The sequence below is a fragment of the Trypanosoma theileri genome (assembly GCF_002087225.1).
Source record: "Trypanosoma theileri isolate Edinburgh chromosome Unknown TM35_Tth_18_V1, whole genome shotgun sequence".
NCBI lineage: Eukaryota > Euglenozoa > Kinetoplastea > Trypanosomatida > Trypanosomatidae > Trypanosoma > Trypanosoma theileri.
This window is the reverse complement of record NW_021639860.1, coordinates 474067-491963: the sequence shown is the minus strand read 5'-3', so window position 1 is coordinate 491963 and position 17897 is coordinate 474067. Positions and strand designations below refer to the sequence as shown.

The 17897-nt window shown below is 41.4% G+C and overlaps 10 protein-coding genes across 10 annotated transcripts; all 10 read left to right on the top strand.

Annotated features, from left to right (window-relative positions):
* Positions 1-67: 67 nt before the first annotated feature.
* Positions 68-505, top strand: TM35_000182710 (putative cAMP specific phosphodiesterase; the record flags this gene model as incomplete). Its single annotated transcript, XM_029026584.1, has 1 exon — positions 68-505. The coding sequence occupies one exon, from the start codon at positions 68-70 to the stop codon at positions 503-505; it is 438 nt and encodes a 145-aa protein (XP_028882280.1).
* An 808-nt stretch (positions 506-1313) lies between these two features.
* Positions 1314-4100, top strand: TM35_000182700 (cAMP specific phosphodiesterase; the record flags this gene model as incomplete). The annotated part of the gene is made up of 1 exon (XM_029026583.1): positions 1314-4100. The coding sequence occupies one exon, from the start codon at positions 1314-1316 to the stop codon at positions 4098-4100; it is 2787 nt and encodes a 928-aa protein (XP_028882279.1).
* A 518-nt stretch (positions 4101-4618) lies between these two features.
* Positions 4619-4999, top strand: TM35_000182690 (ribosomal protein S6; the record flags this gene model as incomplete). The annotated part of the gene is made up of 1 exon (XM_029026582.1): positions 4619-4999. The coding sequence occupies one exon, from the start codon at positions 4619-4621 to the stop codon at positions 4997-4999; it is 381 nt and encodes a 126-aa protein (XP_028882278.1).
* Positions 5000-5477: 478 nt separating this feature from the next.
* On the top strand, positions 5478-5903 carry TM35_000182680 (uncharacterized protein; the record flags this gene model as incomplete). The annotated part of the gene is made up of 1 exon (XM_029026581.1): positions 5478-5903. The coding sequence occupies one exon, from the start codon at positions 5478-5480 to the stop codon at positions 5901-5903; it is 426 nt and encodes a 141-aa protein (XP_028882277.1).
* A 229-nt stretch (positions 5904-6132) lies between these two features.
* On the top strand, positions 6133-7500 carry TM35_000182670 (putative phosphomevalonate kinase protein; the record flags this gene model as incomplete). The annotated part of the gene is made up of 1 exon (XM_029026580.1): positions 6133-7500. The coding sequence occupies one exon, from the start codon at positions 6133-6135 to the stop codon at positions 7498-7500; it is 1368 nt and encodes a 455-aa protein (XP_028882276.1).
* Positions 7501-7820: 320 nt separating this feature from the next.
* On the top strand, positions 7821-8678 carry TM35_000182660 (putative proliferative cell nuclear antigen (PCNA); the record flags this gene model as incomplete). The annotated part of the gene is made up of 1 exon (XM_029026579.1): positions 7821-8678. One exon carries the CDS (start codon positions 7821-7823, stop codon positions 8676-8678), a length of 858 nt encoding a protein of 285 aa, XP_028882275.1.
* A 927-nt stretch (positions 8679-9605) lies between these two features.
* Positions 9606-11384, top strand: TM35_000182650 (putative glutaminyl-tRNA synthetase; the record flags this gene model as incomplete). The annotated part of the gene is made up of 1 exon (XM_029026578.1): positions 9606-11384. The coding sequence occupies one exon, from the start codon at positions 9606-9608 to the stop codon at positions 11382-11384; it is 1779 nt and encodes a 592-aa protein (XP_028882274.1).
* Positions 11385-11833: 449 nt separating this feature from the next.
* On the top strand, positions 11834-12175 carry TM35_000182640 (uncharacterized protein; the record flags this gene model as incomplete). Its single annotated transcript, XM_029026577.1, has 1 exon — positions 11834-12175. The coding sequence occupies one exon, from the start codon at positions 11834-11836 to the stop codon at positions 12173-12175; it is 342 nt and encodes a 113-aa protein (XP_028882273.1).
* Positions 12176-12844: 669 nt separating this feature from the next.
* On the top strand, positions 12845-15820 carry TM35_000182630 (mismatch repair protein MSH3; the record flags this gene model as incomplete). The annotated part of the gene is made up of 1 exon (XM_029026576.1): positions 12845-15820. The coding sequence occupies one exon, from the start codon at positions 12845-12847 to the stop codon at positions 15818-15820; it is 2976 nt and encodes a 991-aa protein (XP_028882272.1).
* A 380-nt stretch (positions 15821-16200) lies between these two features.
* Positions 16201-17787, top strand: TM35_000182620 (uncharacterized protein; the record flags this gene model as incomplete). Its single annotated transcript, XM_029026575.1, has 1 exon — positions 16201-17787. One exon carries the CDS (start codon positions 16201-16203, stop codon positions 17785-17787), a length of 1587 nt encoding a protein of 528 aa, XP_028882271.1.
* Between the last annotated feature and the right edge of the window lie 110 nt (positions 17788-17897).

The following is a 17897-nucleotide window of genomic DNA, read 5'->3' as shown; positions in this document are numbered from 1 at the left end:
AGGTCTTGAGGGAGCGGATCGTACCAGTGCTTACCGTGGAATGATTGATTGCGTGCTCGCAACTGATATGGCTAAGCATGGTACAGCTTTGGAACATTTTTTGGATGTTGCTAGTGAGCCGTACAATAAGGAGGACGAGAATGTTCGTCGATTAACAATGGAAATTTTGCTTAAAGCTGGAGATGTTTCTAATGTAACAAAACCTTTTGACATCTCTCGTTTATGGGCAATGGCAGTGACAGAGGAGTTCTATCGCCAGGGTGATATGGAGAAAGAGAAGGGTGTCGAAGTTCTACCCATGTTTGACCGCTCAAAGAATACTGAGCTTGCTAAGGGCCAAATTGGCTTTATTGATTTTGTTGCTGGTCCATTCTTTAAGAAAATTGTGGATGCGTGTCTGCGTGGTATGACTTGGGCTGTTGAGCGTGTGAATAGCAACCGTGCGCAATGGGAACAAGTGTTGAATGCTGCTAATGAGGCGAAAGAAAGAAAAAGTGATGCCTAGTGTCGTTTGGGACTTCATTATATGTTTCTTCTTTCGTTTTCCTCTTTAAAGGCGGTGCGGTGAGTTTTTGCTTTCATTCTTCATTTTTTTTTTAGTTAGTTGAAGATTATGAACGCTTTTTCACAGGTTTCTTGAGTGGGAGTATACACCTTGAAAGAAAAAGAATGTAAACGTAAACAAACAATGTATAAGTCTATCTTTTTTTTAAAAAAAAAAGAAAAGAAAAGAATGGAATATGCCACCTTTCAAATTTCTTGAATTTTACTTTTTATCTCCATCAATGAATAAGAAAGGAATCAATTTTTTTTTCTTGTTATTGCCTGAATTTCTGTATTATTGTTGTGATGTTTAAAAAATAAGATGCAGAGATGTTTTTTCCCTCTTTTGGGATTTTTTTTTTTTTTTTGTTTTAACAGGGGATCGGCTGAGTGAATGTGCAATGGTGAGGTCAAGATTCTTCTGTGCACTTTTAAAATACCCCGAAGAAAAGGAAATGTGATTAGATAGTGCCGGAAGACATGCCTTTTGGATACCACTGGTAGTGTGTCTGCATCTTTTTTCTTTTTTTTTTGATGAGCTCACTGTGGTTGGATAGCTGATGGTGGCGCAATTCCCTGCAAATCTAAAAAAAAAGGGTCTGCCAACGGAAAAAATCTGATCTTATAGTCCTAGTATGGCTCAAAAAAAAAAAAAAATTCTGTTTTTGTTTCTGTTTCTGTTTTTTTTTTTTTTTCTCTAGTTAGCATATTCTTTTTCCTTGTGAAGAAGTATAACTGATTGCGTAAAGCGCACTTTGCATAAAAATAAAATGGGGGAAAATGGAGGCCGTCATCTTCTTGAAGCGCTGACGCTCTGTGAAGTCATTATGGCACGGTATAAACGCTGTGGGTTGAAACTTGATGAGACAGAGATGAAAGCGTTTCGCGCGCTTAATGAACGATATGCTGATCTTACCACAAGTGCTCAAGATCGCGCAGGAACCCTAAGGAAAGAAAAAACCGTAGGCTCGGAACCAAGTGTACCTCTTATTGGAGCGCAATTCCAAACACCCATTGACTCTATTGTTAATTTGATGGACAAGTGCATTGATCTGAATCTTCCTATCAAAGAGGTACTAAGTCGGCTAAATGAGCAACTTTCATTTGTACTTCGTGCCAGCCATACGCATACCTACTACCTTGATCCTGGCGACATGCTTCTGGTGGACCCCCTACACGGAGTAGCTGCACCATTTGATGAGAGTACGCCACTGGGAAAGACAGTGTCAACAGGAGAAGAATGCACAATTGCGGGAACATTATACATTCCTCTTAGCCACAACAACAAGGTTTTGGGGTGTGTGGAAAGTCCCCATGGGAGAAGTGATTATCACAGCCACCCATTACTCGAAGGAACCCTGCGGGTGGCTGGTATGATCTTGCAGAATGCTATTGAAGCTGAAAGACTTAACTGGAACAAGGAAAAAGCAGAAGCCATGTTGACGATGGCGACACAATTGGCTCGTGATAATCTTGATGAAGCGGTACTCGCGAATTCTATAATGAATACTGCAAAGGCGCTTACAGAGAGTGATCGATGCAGTATTTTTCTTGTCAAGGGAGATACACTGGAGGCTCACTTTGAAGATGGCAACGTTGTCACAATACCATCTGGTACCGGCATTGCTGGATATGTGGCCCAGACAGGTAAGACTGTGAATATTGCTGATGTGTATGCGGATGAACGGTTCAACCGCGATGTGGATAAAGCGACTGGATACCGCACAAAGACAATACTGTGTATGCCAGTGATGTACGAAGGAACGATTGTGGCTGTTGCACAGCTGATCAACAAACTGGACATGGTGACTGAGGGTGGCCTCCGACTCCCACGTACCTTTGGAAAGCGCGATGAAGAGCTGTTCCAGACGTTCTCCATGTTCGCTGGTGCCTCACTGCGAAATTGCCGTATCAATGAAAGCCTGGTGACTGAGAAGAAGAAGAGCGATGCCATCCTGGACGTTGTGACCCTGTTGTCTAACACTGACATCCGCGACGTGGACGGCATTGTGCGTCACGTGCTTCATGGCGCGAAGAAACTGCTGAATGCAGACCGCTCTGCGCTCTTTCTTGTGGACAAGGAGCGAAATGAGTTGTACAGCCGCTTGGCAGACAGTGTGGCGGGGAAGGAGATTCGATTTCCGTGTGGACAAGGTATTGCTGGTACTGTGGCAGCATCTGGTGTTGGTGTTAACATCATTGACGCCTATCAGGATCCTCGCTTCAACCGTGAGGTCGATAAGCAGCTTGGCTACCGCACACAGACGTTGCTCTGTGAGCCCATTGTGTTGAACGGGGATATCCTTGCCGTTGTGCAGCTCGTGAACAAGCTGGACCACACCGGAGAGGTGACTGTTTTCACTGACAAGGACCGTGAGACATTCCATGTGTTCTCCCTTTTCGCTGGAATATCTATCAACAATTCTCATTTGCTTGAGTTTGCTGTGAATGCGGGTCGTGAAATGATGGAACTGAATGAGCGTCGCATGTTTGCAGGTGATCGTCGTGGTTCTCTGCGTAGTGTAAAGCGTCTCCTTGCCATTACAGACGCAGAACGGAATGCCGTGAGGAATATTGCACTAAACAGTGTGGACATCACAGATATTAATTTTGATTTGTTCCGTGTGCGGGAGAAGGCGGAAGAGCCTCTTGACGCCGCTGCTGCTGTTGCATACAGATTGATATTGGGAACAGGTCTGCCACAGAAATTCCGTTGCAGCGATGACACGCTGTTAAACTTTATTCTTCAGTGCCGGAAAAAGTATCGCAATGTGCCTTATCACAATTTTTACCATGTTGTGGATGTTTGTCAAACCATATATACATTCCTGTATTATGGTAAGGCCTGTGAAAAGTTGACGGAGCTGGAGTGCTTTGTACTCTTGGTAACAGCATTGGTCCACGATCTTGATCACATGGGATTGAATAACAGTTTTTATCTCAAGACAGAGTCCCCTCTTGGGATTCTATCAAGTGCGAGTGGTAATACCTCTGTACTGGAGGTACACCACTGTAATCTTGCGGTTGAGATTCTTTCTGATCCTGATTCTGATGTATTCGGAGGTCTTGAGGGAGCGGATCGTACCAGTGCTTACCGTGGAATGATTGATTGCGTGCTCGCAACTGATATGGCTAAACACAATGAACTACTGAATTTATTCCTGACAGCAATGGAACGACCATATGATATTAATGACACAAATAGTAGGCAAATGGTTATGGATGTATTAATGAAAGCTGGAGATGTTTCTAATGTAACAAAACCTTTTGACATCTCTCGTTTATGGGCAATGGCAGTGACAGAGGAGTTCTATCGCCAGGGTGATATGGAGAAAGAGAAGGGTGTCGAAGTTCTACCCATGTTTGACCGCTCAAAGAATACTGAGCTTGCTAAGGGCCAAATTGGCTTTATTGATTTTGTTGCTGGTCCATTCTTTAAGAAAATTGTGGATGCGTGTCTGAGTGGTATGACTTGGGCTGTTGAACGTGTGTCTAGCAACCGTGCGCAATGGGAACGGACGCTAGCTGCCCGAACTTCTTCAGTGGGTGGCAACTGATGTATCAATACAGTGATTACTAGAGTGAAATATGTATTTTTGTGTTGTTGGAAGTGCTTTTTTTGTTTTTTTTTTCTTAAAGGGTGCATTATAGAAACGGTTGTAGCCTTGCTCATAGGGTTTTTTTTCAGAAGTTTCTTGTGTGTGCAACTGTTTTTTTTTTTTTTCCTTTGACTTTATGGAGCTGTGGTAGTGTGGTAGTGACACTTTGGGGTTACTACCCAAAGTTCTCTTTTCTATTATTTCTCTTTCTCACTCCCACTGCGAAAAATATCTATATATATATATATTTATATATCTATGTTTTTGTCGCTCTCTCTCTCTCTCTCTCTCCCTCTCTCTCTCTCTATATATATATGTATATATATGGTTTTTTTTGTTTGCTTGTGGGCTTTTACTTTTTTTGTGTATATGTTTTATTAAAACAATTCTTTTTTTTTTCTTTCTTTCCTTCTTTTCTTCCTCTTATACAAGACAAGTTTTTTTTTTCTTCTCTCGTTTCGTTTAAAGGCACCGCGATGACATCTGAGATCAGTGAAAAGGCCTTCCCCCTCGCCGGCGACCGCCTGACACAGACCATTCTTGATCTAGTGCAGGAGGCCAGTAACGCCAAGATGATCAAGAAGGGTGCTAACGAGGCCACAAAAGCTCTCAACCGTGGCATTGCTGATCTGATCGTTCTTGCGGGAGACACCAAGCCAATTGAAATCCTCCTTCACCTCCCGCTTCTCTGCGAGGACAAGAACGTGCCGTACGTGTTCCTTCCATCGAAGGCAGCGTTAGGTCGGGCCGCACAGGTCTCCCGCAACGCTGTGGCTCTCGCAATTTTACAGGCAGAGAACAGCCCCATTTCCTCCAAGGTCCAGGCCGTGAAGCTGGAGATTGAGCGCCTGCTCTAGGTATCCGGGTTGTGCAAGAGCTGACGAGACGTCATCCTTGAAAAAGATTCAAGGGCATCACCTACCCATTTTTAAAAATGAAATATTGTTAAAGTGAAGGGAAAAGAAAAAGAAAAAAAAAAGAAGAAATGAAAAAAAAATGAAGGAGACAACAAGGGACATCTGTGAAAGAGGCTTATATAAAAAGGGGTCTTTGCACTAGTTCAATGAAGATAGAAACAGATAGTTAAAGATATGTCCCTCCTAAACGTTTTAAGACATTCCCCCAATTTTCACTCCTTTGATTTCTTTTTTTTTGTTCTTTTTTTTCTATTTATTTATTACACATGATTTCTTATTTGGTCGTGAATCTTGGAAAATAAAAGAAAATTGAACAAATGGATATTTTGCTTTTTTTTTTTTCTGTGTTTTGTTTTTTTGTCTTCTTTTTTCTTTATTTTACATAAATTAGTAACAGAAGGAGCTCCTTAGTACAGTGATGTCAGGTCAGTGTGTTGCCAAGTGCGACGGCTACAGTTCATTGCGAACCGAGTGTGCGCGCGATCCATGTTTGGGAGAGGGAATGTGTAAATTATTGGATTCAAGCATTACTAACTGTGCCGAGTGGTGCTGTGAAGGACGGGGTGGATACGTATTCTTCGTTGTTTTATTTTTCTGTGCGGGGACGTGTGCGTTGTTCTCCATGTACTATCTTAGGCGACTCCACCAGGCAAATGTGGCTGCAGGTGTTGTCACTGAAGAAGGTGAACAGATTGAAGTGCCACCTGAACAAGATGAAAACTCGGGGGCAACGCAACCGCGGCGTAAGCGGCGCGTAGTTACAGTTGATCCGGAACTATTTAAAGCCATTGGTGTTGCACCACCAGTAGAGGATAGATCAGGTGTTCCTGCTAATAAACGCTAGTGTAGTAGTGATGGTAACGTACTATTTTGCGGCTTTTTCAGTTTTTAGTGTAATTATTAACTCTCGAGATGGAAATATTATTATATTTTAGTTGTTTTTTTTTCTTTTTTTTGCTTTTGTTTTTGTTTTTGTATTTTTGGTTGTTGTTGTTTTTTTTGTTGTTTTTGTTTTATTTCCTATTCAAGCTAAGTATTAATTGCGGATCTGATTAAAAAAAAAAAAAAAAACTATGGCAAGCGCATCGTCTCCTGGAAAGGTGCTAATCCTTGGTGGCTTTATCGTTGTTGAAGGACCCAATGTTGGTATATCCATTGGCACTACAGCACGCTTTGAGACACGTGTGGTATTTGGAGAAAAATCACCGGATGAGAAGTGCCACGTGCACTTTGTTTCACCACAATTCAACAAAGAATATAGATTTGAGTGTACTGTGAAGGATGTGACTGAGTCAATTGTTTCAGTTACACAAATTGAAGGTTCCTCATCTCCTTTTCTTTACTACAGTGTTCTCTATGCAGTGGCTGCAGTTGTATCACAAGGTGGTGATATTCGAAAAACCATTACATTAGAATTGTTTGCCGATAACGATTTTTATAGTCAGAGAAACTACTTGGAAGCAGAAGGAAAACAAGTGACTGTAGCCAATTTGCGCACATTGCCTCGTCATCTCCCTCTTGTGGGTGATGTATCTAAGACAGGATTGGGATCATCTGCCGCTATGACAACCAGTGCAGTGGCATGTTTGTATAGATTTCTTATTAACAGCGATTCTATGGGTACGAAAGAAGTTGAACTTATCCATCGTACTGCTCAGATTGCTCATAGCGTAGCACAAGGTAAAATTGGGAGTGGATTTGATGTCTACACAGCAACCTATGGTACTTGTCTCTATCGCCGTTTTCCAGCTAAGTATATTGAAAAGATTATGAACGATAATGAACCTCCAAAAAGTGTTGCAGTTGTTAATTTTGCAGATTGTGTAAACCTTGAGAAGGAATGGGTTGAAAGAGTCCCATTCCGATTACCATTGGGTTTAAAAATTGTACTTGGAGATGTGCACCAGGGAGGTACAGGTACACCAGGGATGGTATCTAAAGTGATGGCATGGAGGAAGTCTGTTGCAAATGATCCGGAAAGCCTTTGGAATCATCTTGCTGAAAATAATGAAAAATACGTCAAGGCTCTTCGTTTGCTAATAAAACATGCCGATGAAAAACCGGCAGAATACATGGATGCAGTTGAGAACTTGAAGCGTGTTGTGATAGCTCAGCATACACCTAAAAACGAATCTGAACGACTTTGGATAGAAGCGGCTACATTCGCTAATACAAGTCGACGTTATTTGCGTGAAATGGGACATGCTGCTTCTGTGGAAATTGAACCCAACGTATTAAGCGCTTTGTTGGATGCTACTTGTGCGATTCCAGGTGTTTTTGCAGTGGGTTGCCCTGGGGCAGGTGGTTATGATGCTGTGTTCGCCCTTGTGATGGGTGACGAGACCTGTTCAGTGGTTGAGGAATTCTGGGAACGATATAAGAATGTACATGTTTGTCCATTGTTAGTACGTGAAGATGCTAAAGGACTCATTCTTTCGTAAGAGACATTTTTTTTTTTTTCTTGTCTGTCTGTGTGTATTTTTATTTTTAGGGGTGTGGCTGAGATGGGGGTGACGAGAGAGAGAGAGAGAGAGAGAGACAGAGTTTGTAGGTGATTTTTTTTTTTTTTTTTTTGTGAGGGCGATAATCTTCATAGGGAAATATATGAGATTCTCAGGAGTATTTGTTTTACTTTAATTGTAATTGTTTATTTGTTGTTTATCTTCTTTTTTTTTGCTCTTTTTTGTTATATTCTTGTTGACCTTATTTCTAGTTAGCATCATTGTGAGAGGAGGATAAAGTATAATACAAACGGCTAATTATGCTTGAGGCTCAAGTTCAGCAAGCTAATTTGTGGAAGCGACTCGTTGAGTGCATTAACGGTCTTGTGAATGAGGCAAATTTTGATTGTAACCCTGGTGGTCTTTCTATTCAAGCGATGGACACCAGTCACGTTGCTCTTGTGCACATGCTTCTTCGTGATGACTGCTTCACAAAGTACCAGTGCGAGCGCAACAGCATTCTTGGTCTCAATCTCGCCTCTCTGTCGAAGGTGCTGAAAATCATTGAAGCCTCTGACAGCCTGACGCTGCGCCACGAGGATGACTGCGATGTGGTCACCCTTACCTCTGAAAACGTTGACCGGAGCCGTAAGTGTGAGTACCAGCTGAAGCTGCTGGAGATCGAGGCGGAGGCGATGTGCATTCCGCAGCTGGACTACAAAGCCACCGTGACGCTGAGCTCGCAGGAGTTTGCGAAGATTGTGCGGGACATGACGGTCTTTGGTGAGACAGTGACGATTGAGATTGGGCGGGAGGGCGTGAAGTTCAGCTCCGCCGGCGATGTTGGGGAGGGCTACGCCTTTCTGCGGTCGGTGGGGGTCCCGGGCGGCCAGGCGGGCCGGGGGAAGGCCGAAGTGAAGGCGGAGGAGGACGAGGACGGCGCCGGCGGGCGGGGAAAGACAGAAGCGAAGGCCGTCGGCGTCGAGGTGCGCATGGACGAGCCCATCACACTCTCCTTCGCACTCCGCTTTATGAACATCTTTGCAAAGGGAGCCACACTCAGTGATCGCGTCTCACTCAACTTTGCAAAGGGCAGTCCATGCATGGTGGAGTTCAGCATCGATCAGGTCGGGTATCTGCGCTACTACCTCGCTCCAAAGGTAGACGATGAGGAGTAGTGGAAGGGATTCCTCCTCTTCCTCTTCTTCTTCTTCCTCCACCATTACCATTACCATTACCATCTTCATCACCACTTTGACACTTTATCCACTCGCGTTCAGAGCAGGCGAGAAATAAGGGGTAGGAGAGCAGGGGCAGAAGAAAAAAAAAAAGGAGAAAAGAACAAAAGAAAAGAAAGAGCAAAAAGAAAAAAAATGAAGGAAAGAAACCGAGAAGGATGAAATAAAACAAAACAAAACAAAAAAAAAAAAAAAAAACAAAAATAAAAAAAAGTGAAGGGTAGTTGTACTTATTCCCTCATTATCATGATACATTCCATAGAGGAGGAGTGGGGAAAATGAACGTGTGTGTGTGTTTGCACACGCATACACATGCAAAGAGTTGCTGTTCATTCATTACATGATTGTGAATAAAGCACGCAGGGTAGTTAAATTTCCCTATGTTGTTTTTTTTTTTTTTTACTTTCTTGTATTTCCCCACCCTCAATATCATTTAACAAAAAAGAAAAAAAAAGAAAAACATAATCTCTTCTGGTTTCCATCTTTTCATTCATTTGTTTTGCTTTACTATCTCTATATTTTAAAGAAAAGGTTTTTTTTTGTTGTTGTTCTTGAAAGATGGTACTTTGTGTCATGACTCTTAAGCATCATGGTGTTTTAGATAATAAAAGAAAAAAAAAAAAGAAGAAAAACGATGGGATTATACTATTTGGTTTTAAAAGTTAATAATTACTTGGTATTAATTTGTTTTCTGTTTTCTCTCCTCATTTTCTAAATTTTCTTTCCTTTTCCTTTTGCTCTACCACGACCTTGGTTTCGTTGTACTGGAATTATTTACGGACACAAAAACAAACAAAAAAAAAAGAAAAACAAAACACAACTCATTTAAGAACGTTTCGTCGTCTTTTAACGGTGTTTCATAAGAAGATGTCAGGTGCTGCTGCTGTTGCTCCTCCTAATACTACTGCTGCTGCTGCTGCTACAGAGCCTGTACTGGAGGTGAAAAAAGACCTGCGGCTTCTGCAGACAGGCCGGCCAGTGCAAGGGTGTACCAACACACCCGATCTTCTGGAAAAGCACAATGTCATTACTGGAGGAAAGCCGTACTTTCGATTCCCCCCTGAGCCTAATGGTTTTCTGCATATTGGACACGCAAAGAGTATGAACTTGAATTTTGGCTGCGCTGTTGCTCACAGTGGAAAATGTTATTTGCGATATGATGACACCAATCCAGAGACAGAGGAACAAGTGTATATTGATGCTATTGCAGAGATGGTGCGATGGATGGGTTGGAAACCAGACTGGATTACTTTCTCTTCTGATTATTTTCAGCAGTTATATGATTTTGCCATTCAACTTATTAAGGATGGTAAAGCCTATGTTGACCATTCCACTGCTGATGAAATAAAGAAACAACGAGAAAATCGTGAAGAAAGTAAGTGGCGTAATCGACCTGTAGAAGAAAATCTCCTTCATTTTGAATATATGCGACAAGGGAGATATGCAGAGGGTGAAGCAACATTACGGGTAAAAATTGATATGAAGAGTGATAACCCAAATATGCGTGATTTTATCGCATATCGTGTGAAGTATTCTGCCCATCCACACAGCAAAGATAAATGGTGCGTCTATCCCAGTTATGATTATACACACTGTCTAATTGATAGTCTTGAAAATATTGATTACAGTTTGTGTACATTGGAATTTGAGACACGACGAGAAAGTTACTTTTGGTTACTTGAACAGTTAAATCTCTGGAGGCCACATGTCTGGGAGTTTAGCCGCCTTAACGTAACAGGATCATTACTTTCAAAGCGAAAGATAAATGTCTTGGTAAAGAAAGGCATCGTTCGTGGATTTGATGATCCACGTCTTTTGACACTGGCAGGTATGCGTCGACGTGGATATACACCAGAGGCTATCAATCGTTTCTGTGATCTTGTGGGTATAACACGTTCAATGAATGTTATTCAAGTTTCTATGCTGGAGCACGTTTTACGTGAAGATCTTGATGAACGTACAAATCGACGTCTCATGATTGTGGATCCCATCAAGGTTGTCATTGATAACTGGGATGGTGAAAAGGAAGTGGATTGTCCCAATCACCCACGGTGTGAAGAGCGGGGATCACGAAAAGTGAAATTCACCAAAACATTCTATATTGATCGCAGTGACTTCCGAACGGAGGATAACAATAGCAAGTTCTACGGTTTGGCCCCTGGTCCACGGGCTGTTGGATTAAAGTACAGCGGTAATATCATCTGCCGCAGCTACGAGTGCGATGCGGAGGGGCGGCCATCCCTCATTCACGTTGAAGTGGACTTTGAGCGGGCGGTGAAGCCAAAGACAAACATCAGTTGGGTGAGTGAGACACATGCCGTGCCTGTGGAGTTCCGTCTCTACAGTTATCTGCTGAAGGATGATCGCGCAGCCATTGATCCAGAGTTCCTCAAATACATTAACGCCGACAGTGAACAGATCGTGCAGGGATATGCAGAGCCGGCTGTGCGGGAGGCGAAGGTGTTTGAATCGATGCAGGCGGAACGCTTTGGGTACTTTGTGGTGGACCCCGACACAACGGCTGAGCGCCTCGTAATGAACAGAGTCTTGACACTCAAGGAAGATAAAGAGAAGAGCACCAACAACAACAATAATAATGCTAACGCCGCTACGAACAAGAATAACAACAAGAACAAAGGTAAGTAGAGTGGTACGTTAACGGATCGTTGTGTTTTTCTTTTTAATGTTTCTGTTGTTGTTGTTGATCACGTACGTTCTCTGTCTCTTCATATCTTCTTTTTCATCACTTTAAAAAAGAGAAAAAAAAAAAAAAAACGTCGTTTTGCCTTTAACGGAGCAATATACAATGACAGGAATAACTTAGCAGCTTTCTTCCTGGACTTGTATATTGTTTAGATACGTAAGTGTTTTCACTTGTTATTTCAATATGTGTTCTCTTTTATTTTTTGTTATGGTTATCATTAGTATTGTTATTATATACGTGATCTTTTTTTTTTTTTTTTTTACCTTTGTTACTCATTTGTTTTCTCTTTTTTTTTTCTTTTTCTTTGCTCTTTCTTACTTTATATATGTATATTGTTTTTAAATAATACATTGTATTTCATAAAGAAGTCTTTTGACCGGGTGGAACAGAGATGTCCATGGCACCAGGTGCGAATGCGAGTCTATCCCCGACCTCAACGGATGAGGGTAGTAATAAAGATTACGTGAAGATGTTAAGAGGCCTACCAGACGGTTTAGCTCACGCGACTACTGCAACGCAGGCACGATTTGTGAACGAGTATGATCCCCTTTATGATAAGCCGTATACCCGTTATGAACTCAATACTGGACGCTACCTGGATGAAGAGCTCTGCCGCGTTCTTGAGGATGATCGGCGCTCTCAAACAAAACACCATTTGCAGACTAATAAAACAGACAAGGCGTATATGCTTGCACTTATTGCCCACAGTTCAATTGTGCGCTCTAAGGACTGAAAAAAAAGGGATACTCATTTTTATTTTTGTGTGTGTTGTTGTTGTTGTTGCTGCAGAATAAAAGTCGTTCCTATGCATTTATATATCTTTTTTTTTTTTTTTTTTACTTGAGTCTCTAAATACCCTTTGCAGAAAAGGGTAAAAAAAAAAAAAAAATGTCATGGTCCAGTTTTTTTTGGCGACTTTAAAAAAAAAAAAAGAAAAGAAAATAAACAAAGAGGAAGTCATGTTTTCTTTACCAACTTTTATTCATTTCAAGTTATGTATATTCGTCCAGATTTGATTCCTGCTTTCTTCTTTTGAATTCATTTGTATACCATGTTTTTTTTTTTTTTTTTTAGTTTTTTTTTGGGATTTACTCCCCCACAAAAAAGAAAAAAGAGCCCCCTCCTTCTTTTTTTTCTTTCTTTTTTCTGTGAAATAAGTGCTGTAATTCTTCCTGATTTCTTTTTGCTATTTTTTTTTTTTTTTATTCCATGTGATCTGAGTTTATTGTCAAAGGGGTTAGTGGGATTGTAACCAAAGAAAACAACGACAACGAGAGAAAAAAAAAGAAATCATTAGTACACATAGCACCAATAGCCCTACACCAATCTACAGAAATAACAATAAAAGAAAAGAAAAAGAAAAAAAAAAGAAGGAAGAGAAATAAAAGAATAAGGAACAGAGATGAGTAAGCGTCAGCGTGGGTCGGACGAAGCTGCCGTACGAAAAGCCATAGAGCTCATTTGTCAACGCCCTGCAAAACCGGAAGAATTACAGTCAGCGGCATTAACACCTCTGGAAAAACAAGTAGTGCAATTGAAGGAGTCTGTCCCTGAAGATGCATTGTTGTTAGTGGCGTGTGGGTACAGAGTTAAATTCTACGGACGGGATAGTCGTGTGGCTAGTCGTCGTTTGGGTATAATGTGTATTCGAACGACTCCATTCGAGTACAGTAGTATTCCTTATGTTCGAGTCAATTTATATATTCACCGCCTTGTGGCTATGGGGTATCGTGTGGCTTTTGCCGATCAAGAGAATGCGTCCATTCGAGCAAGTAATGGAAATGCGAAGGGCATTTTCACCCGAGAGATTTCACGTGTGTACAGTCGAGGGACACTTTTACCATCGGAGGTGATTGGAGATTCCAATGCAACCGCCATCGCCTCTTCTGCCGCAGTGGATACGTCAGAACAGACGGATGTAGTGGAAGAAGAAGAGGAGGACATACATACTTCTGATGTTCTTTGCACTTCACTTAAGGAAGCATCATCCGAGTTGTATATGTGTTTTTTAAAAGTCCCATCATTATTATTATCATCATCATCATTATCATTATCATCATCACAGACACCTGTTGCGATGGAAGTTAAACTTGTTAGTTTTGTGACGTATTCCGTATCTTGCCATCATGTCACAACAGAGACGGAACTGTTGGATGTATTGCAGCGTCATGATATTGTGGAAGTTATTATTTTTTCTGAAAATTCCATAGAAAAGAAAAGCCAAGATAGAAACACATCTCCTCTACAGTGTTTACCAGAGGGTTACGCTTCAGCTTTAAACACAATTCTCCCACTACATTTTGGTCCAACTTGTAATGGGGAAGAAGATGGCCGTTCAGTGACGGTATGTGTAGAGAAGGGCGCTGGTACGATGGATGAGTTAATTGCAAAATACCTTGTACCATATAAACTTGATAAAGTTTATGAAAAAATGTGCGCTTCTTGCGGTGAATTATTATCATCATCATCCTTATCCTTATCCTTATTACATGATAACAAGGAAGGTATTCATAACAGTAATGAAAAAATGGAACTTCCAGGTAGTACATTAAGTGCATTGGATGTTTTTTATAGTAGTATTGGTACCAAAGGTTCTCTGTTAGCTTTACTAGATCACAATCTTACTGTCCCTGGTGTACGGCGACTGCGAATGTGGGTTGCAGCTCCACCATGTGACTTGTGTACAATCTTCTCTAGAAGAGATGCGGTGTCCTTCTTACTACAAGGCAAAGATGGAAATACTATAACGCATCTATTACGGGAATGTGCAAAGTTTGGTGATATTGAGGCAACACTTGGAAAACTTCAATCTAAACGATGTACTATCGCAGAATATCTTCATTTGTTGCGGGCTGTAGCGACTACATCTCAACTTGCTAGTGATATCCTCTCTGAATCCACGGAGGAGATCAACAAACTTATTCAAGAATTACTACTAAGTATTACTTCTGTAGATATAACTAGTTTTTTACAATCTTGTCAATCTGAAGTGGAATCTCAAGCTACCACTCCATTAGACTATTTTACAAAGTCTAATGTTTCTCTTCCTACTACTATGGAAATTCATGTAAAGGCTCGTGATAACGCACTTCGTTGCCTTGATGAGGAACTAGAAAAGATTCGCTTAACATTAAATATGCCAACTTTGGAATATCGTACAATAGCAGGAACTTCTTTTATTATTGATGTACCACAAGCGAAATGTGATCGAGCTCCAAAGGAATGGTTAGTACTAACGAGAACTAAGAGTCATGTGCGATTTCATACTCCTAATATTATTAATTTTAACATAGAACTTTCCTCTGCAAAGGAGCGTCTTCTTATTGCAGCGAATGAGGCATGGCAAGAGAAACAAGAACAAATTGCGAATTCAAGAGAAATTTTAAATATATTTCAGAATGTCATTAATGTTGTTGCAACTCTTGATGCTCTTCGTTCTCTTTCTGTAACCTCATCTGCTCCTGGTTATGTTGCCCCTGAAATATCAGAAGACACTCCATATCTTTCTATTATAAATGGTCGTCATCCTGTACTTGATAAGATCATGCGTGGTGGTTATGTGGGTTGTAGTGTGCGGTTGTCAAGAGGCGGTGCGTGGATATTGACAGGCCCAAACATGGGCGGTAAATCAGCACTCATGCGAATGGTTGGTGTGTTTGTTGTGATGGCTCAATTGGGCTGTTATGTTCCCGCAACGGCCGCGCAATTACCACTTTTCAAAGCGATTTATTGCCGTATGGGGGCGAGTGACTCTTTGTTGGAGGGCGCCTCTACATTTCTGAAGGAAATGGAGGAGACAAGCCGCATTCTACGATCCCCGTTTGTATCATCTTCATTAGTGTTGTTGGATGAAGTTGGGAGGGGAACCAGCAGTTTTGATGGGATCGCCGTGGCTGCGGCAACACTGGAGTATCTTCTGCAGCGGAAGGCCACCACTTTGTTTGTAACGCACTATTCACATCTGTGTGAGCCGTACGTGAATGGGGCATCCGGGGAACACGTGGACTGCTACTACATGGGCTTCCGTGAAGAAAAGAACACCAACACTAATAATAATAATAATAATAATAACAATAACAATGATGATGATAATAAGATTGATAAAGTGAAGGAAGAAAATGGAACTAATAATAATACTAATAGTCATAGTGATAATAATAATAATAACACGGTGGAGGCGTCAAATTTAGTGTTCACATATCAACCAACACGAGGTATCACACCATCAAGTTTTGGAGTGCGAGTTGCGCAGATGGCGGGCCTTCCTTCTGCTGTTGTCGCAGAGGCACAACGACTGAGTGCACTGGAAGAAAAGGAACAGACCGCACGTGTGGCTTTAATGCAACTACGACGTTTCGTTACGGCCTCTTCTTTTTAATCCATACACAAAACATAGAAGAAAAAAAAAGGAAAAAGAAAAGGAGAAAAAAAAAAAGAAGAATGTTTGTTTTTTTCAATTTACTTGGTATTTTTGTTTTCCTCTCTGTTTTCATCCTGGTTTTGCATCATTCTTATTATTTCTTCTTTATTATCACATTATTTCTCTTTCTTTCTTTTTTTCTTTATTTCTGTCTTATTACTATTTTTATTTTGTTTGGTATCTTCTTATTTTGTGAAATTTCTTTCTTTCTTTCTCTTAATTGCAGGTTGTGTATATCTAATTTGTATTTTGATTTTGTTTTCTTTTTCTTTTTTCTTTTTCTTTATGCTGAACGTGTATATAACGAAGAAGGGGTCGTTCAAAAAAAAAAAAAAGAGATGATCTCAGTCTATACATACATATGCCTTAGCTTTCTTTCGCTGATATTGTTTTTTCTGGACTATGCCTATGCGTACCGTGAGTATTTTACAACAGTAGTAGAGTTGACCAATTCACCCGCATTTCGTCTTGTTTGCGTCAATGGCTTTGTTGCCTCAACGATTCTACTCTGGCGTGTTAGCCGCAAAGTATTCTTTGGCACATTAAACCCTGAAGAGAATGATATGGTAAACCGCAAACTTCCCTTTTATGTGATGGAGTGTCTCGTGGTGCCTTTTTACTTTGAGAGCACTATCTTCAATCGAGTGGGTGTGATCTCATTGTTAACGGTGGTTTTTGGCATGCTGCACCGGGTTGCCCAGGAGCGGGTGACGACACTGCACATCACGGAGGTCCCTGCAGTGCGAAAACGCATGTTGTGGGGATTGGCGCTTTTTTTTCTTGTCGCCATGCCGCTTGATGTGTATGTGGTGTTTGATCTTCTTGTGAATACCAGTTGGCAGTATGAGAGACAAGTGGGTCTATACTACACCATTGCCCTTTTGTACACCCAATTCGCTATTTCCAGCGTTAGAATAGTTGTGCGAATTCTCTTCTCAGAAGTGATAGGTGTGGCCAATCACAGTGGACTCGCGTTTTACGTGGAGTCATTTTTCTCTATTTCTAAAAGTATTGTTATTTTCGCCACCTTCGCGTATGTATCTACAGTAGCACAGGTACCTATCCCACTTGTGCGGTTGTTGGTTCACCATGTTATTAGTTTCTGCGATAAGATCCGTCGACTCATACGTTACTGGTCCCTCATGCGGCTTCTTCACTCCATACGGAATGCCACAGAAGAAGATATTGCCCGTGACCCACGCTGCTCCATTTGTCATGATGATATGACGCCCACGCAGGATTGCAAATGTCTCCCGTGTATGCATTGTTATCATCAGTCTTGTCTGCGGCCCTGGTTTGAGAAGATGTCTACATGTCCATGCTGCCGAACAGACTTGTTGCGTACATCCACAAATACAACAAGAACGGCGAATACACCAGCAACTCCTCAACCACGCGAGGGACATGCTGGAGCAAACCCACAAGTTTTTACTGCACAAGAGCAGTGGCATCCACCGAATGAAGAGGAAATGCGTCGATCATATGAACAGTATCGCGAGGCTTTTGGAGTTGGGCGACAGCGTCGGGAAGTTCGTACAACTTCTGCTGAACCACTATCACAACAACAACAACAACAACAACCGCGTGTTCACATAGTAGGAGTAGGCACACACCGGACTTATGTAGTGAGCCGAGAAGAAGCCGCAGCACTTGGGGCTGCTGCCGCTGCCGCTGCTGCTAGAGTCGCGCTTCCTCCATCTGCGAGAGGACTTGTGGAAGGAAGAAATCTTGGAATAGCAACAACAGCAACAACAACAACATGTACTGATGAGAGTCGAACTCTGCAGCAGCCAGGATCACGGGATCTCCAACGTTTAGAAGCTTACAAAGCATATGAGGAGGCTGTGAGAGCCGCAACAGATTTACTACACCAGCGATTACAAGCGATTGATATTGCTACGAATGAAAATAATGCTGCAACTTAAAGAGGGATGGAGGAAAAAAAAAAAGTTTTTTTTTTGTGTTTGTATTATCTTTTTGTGCGACGTACAAAATACATATATATATATATATATATATATATATATATATATAT